The following is a 2,629-nucleotide window of genomic DNA, read 5'->3' on the forward strand; positions in this document are numbered from 1 at the left end:
CTTTTACATAATGAATTTAGTGGGAGTTGGCAATGGGTGGCAGTTGGGACATAGGGACAGTTGGGAACTACTAGTAGCCATTTATTGTATAGGATGACTCACAGCATGGTGGACTGAAGGTTAACTCTGCCATAATACTGAAAAAGAAATGGTTAGTAAAAGAACTTAATCTCTCAGAAAACTATACATTTTAATTAGAGGAGGAACAAGTATGTTTTATTGAGGCTAGAAATGCCAAAGGCTGAAAAATGAACTCAATTTCCTAAAGCCATCTATAGCCAATAACTGTCATGTGTCAGGATTGGTGATTGGGGAACACCAAGGTTATAGGTCTAGAGTTGGTCCCTCTAAAGTACTTCTAAACCCCTACCAAAATGAGAAGTCCTATGTGAACTATTAATGCACAAGAGGGACCTGGAAGCCATGAAGCATGGTGGTATCCATTGGGTAGAAGCAACTTTATGGGTATATACGGGAGTTACATATTAGACACCATGAATGAGATGCTTGTCATTGAAAAGGAAGATGTTCCTAAGGGATAATAACTCTGATTCCTCATCTCTTCAATTGCCAGAAAAGAAAACACTGAAACCTCATTCTGAAATTATTCCTCATTATTTAAAGCAATAATAATCTTGGGAGTGTGTTTATGTCTTTATTGGAATTCATAAATTACCAAATTTGAGGAACATCAGATAAGGGTACCTCAGGAGGAGTAGGGTATGGCCTTCATCATTCTCTTCTGCCCCCTTGTGGTGTCTTTCATGGTATCTTTCTGGACTCTTGCCCTAGGTGAAAACAGTCTCTTCTAAACTAAACATCCTTGTTATTTAGTATTTTGAATATTTCCAGAAAACTACCCAGCTAGAAGTGAGACTGTCACGTCCTTTCAACATGAAGTAGTATAGTGTTACCCAATCATTTTTATGTCTTCTGGTTTATCTATCACTATCTATCTATCTATCATCTATCTATCTAATTTTAAAACTGATTTTGCTCAAGTAGATTCCCTGAAATTTCATATTTTATTCTTCATCTATTTTCCCTACATATTAATCTTAGATCTATTTATTCACTCATTTTATTGTTTTCTAGTGCGTTTTTTGGCTTTCATTTTTATTATTTCTTTCCTGCTCTGTAACTGATGAATAGCACTAAGAAACCCACCTTGTTCTTTCGTCCCAGCCATTCCACAGAAAATTTTCCTGGTACTAAAAAAATGCTGTCGCCACTGATGTCTGGAACATCTGAATTTCCATTATTTCTTTCCTTCTCTCTGTAGTCTTTGTCATCCCTTTTCTCTGTTTGTGTCTAAAAATGTCTGTATACTTCAAGATATATCTCAGGAGTTTCACTCTAAACACTTCTCCTGCAACCACATTCACTCCCACAGTTAAGGAGTACCTTAACTCCCAGTTCGGTTTTCTTTTGAATCCCAAGCCATCATACAAGATGGTCTGTAGAGCATCTCTCCTTGGCAGTCCCACAGCATTGCAAATGTCCATGTCCCAATCAATACTCATAAATCTCTCTTGCTATGTGCCTCCCACTGTGTCCCTAAAAGAATCAAATACATTAGCAATTTCCCACTTTCCCAGGACAGATTTATATGTCTTCTCCATCTCCTTTACCTTAAATTATAATAGCAGCCTACTATGATTCCTGAATCTCTCACCTACATAGATTCACTTCTTTTATCCTCCGGCTCCGATTTTGCTGTATCTGAGCTCAGACCACACCATCTCCCCCCTCATGGATGCCTTCCATGTTACCAGTGGTCTGTTCCTACTCTATACTGCAGAACTGTGATTTCTAAAACATAGATCTGTTCCTGTCACTCCTCTTTGAAAACTCATCCATGGTAAGTCTCACCAGGCTGCATTTGGGGACTGGACAGAGTGAGAAGGGATCTTGTGTCAGCCAGGATTTCTGGTAGACGCCCCTATGCACTATCCACTTGTGGTGGTCGGGGGCGGGGAAGGGGCGGGATTGAGCCCCCTTCCCCCCTCCTCCTTACTGCGGAAAGCTGCAGAGCTAAGGGCACTTACTTCCTATTCACCAGTCAGCAGGGAGGGATCCTCTGATCAGCCACGTAGGCATTCTCTTCTCTCTGGAGGAAAAGGCCCAGCAGCTGTCGGAGGAAAAGGCCCACCAGCTGTCAGAGCAAAGGGACATGTCGCAGCTAAGTAAGAATTTGGGTGATTCGAGTCCCCCGGCCGAGGCCCCTAAGCCTCCGGTCTATAGCCGCCCTACGGTTCTGATGCGGGCCCCGCCCGCCTCCTCTCGGGCTCCGCCAGTCCCTTGGGATCCACCTCCGATTGATTTGCAGGCTTCACTGGCCGCTTGGCAGGCACCTCAGCCTGCTTGGGAGGCCCCACAGGGCCAGCCGCCTACCCCAGTGGCTCCGATGGCCCAACCTCCGGCCCTGGGGGGCCCGATGGTCCAGGCTCCCCCTCTGGGAGGCCCGATGGGCAAGCCTCCGACTCCCGGAGTCCTGATGATCCATCCTCCCCCTCCGGGAGCCCCGATGGCCCAGCCTCCGACTCCGGGAGTCCTGATGATGCATCCTTCAGCTCCCGGAGCCCCGATGGCCCATCCTCCCCCTCCGGGGACCCCGATGGCCCATCCT

The 2,629-nt window shown here is 45.6% G+C and overlaps 1 protein-coding gene across 1 annotated transcript in view; it reads left to right on the forward strand.

The window, feature by feature from the left end:
* The first annotated feature begins 2,173 nt into the window (after positions 1-2,173).
* The window catches only part of MAGEL2 (MAGE family member L2), a 3,925-nt gene continuing 3,469 nt past the window's right edge, over positions 2,174-2,629 (forward strand). The window contains 1 exon segment of the mRNA XM_021680485.2: positions 2,174-2,628. Within this exon segment, the coding sequence (XP_021536160.2) occupies positions 2,174-2,628 (455 nt within the window).

The sequence above is a fragment of the Neomonachus schauinslandi genome, chromosome 9 (genome assembly GCF_002201575.2).
Source record: "Neomonachus schauinslandi chromosome 9, ASM220157v2, whole genome shotgun sequence".
In the NCBI taxonomy this organism is placed as follows: Eukaryota; Metazoa; Chordata; class Mammalia; order Carnivora; family Phocidae; genus Neomonachus; species Neomonachus schauinslandi.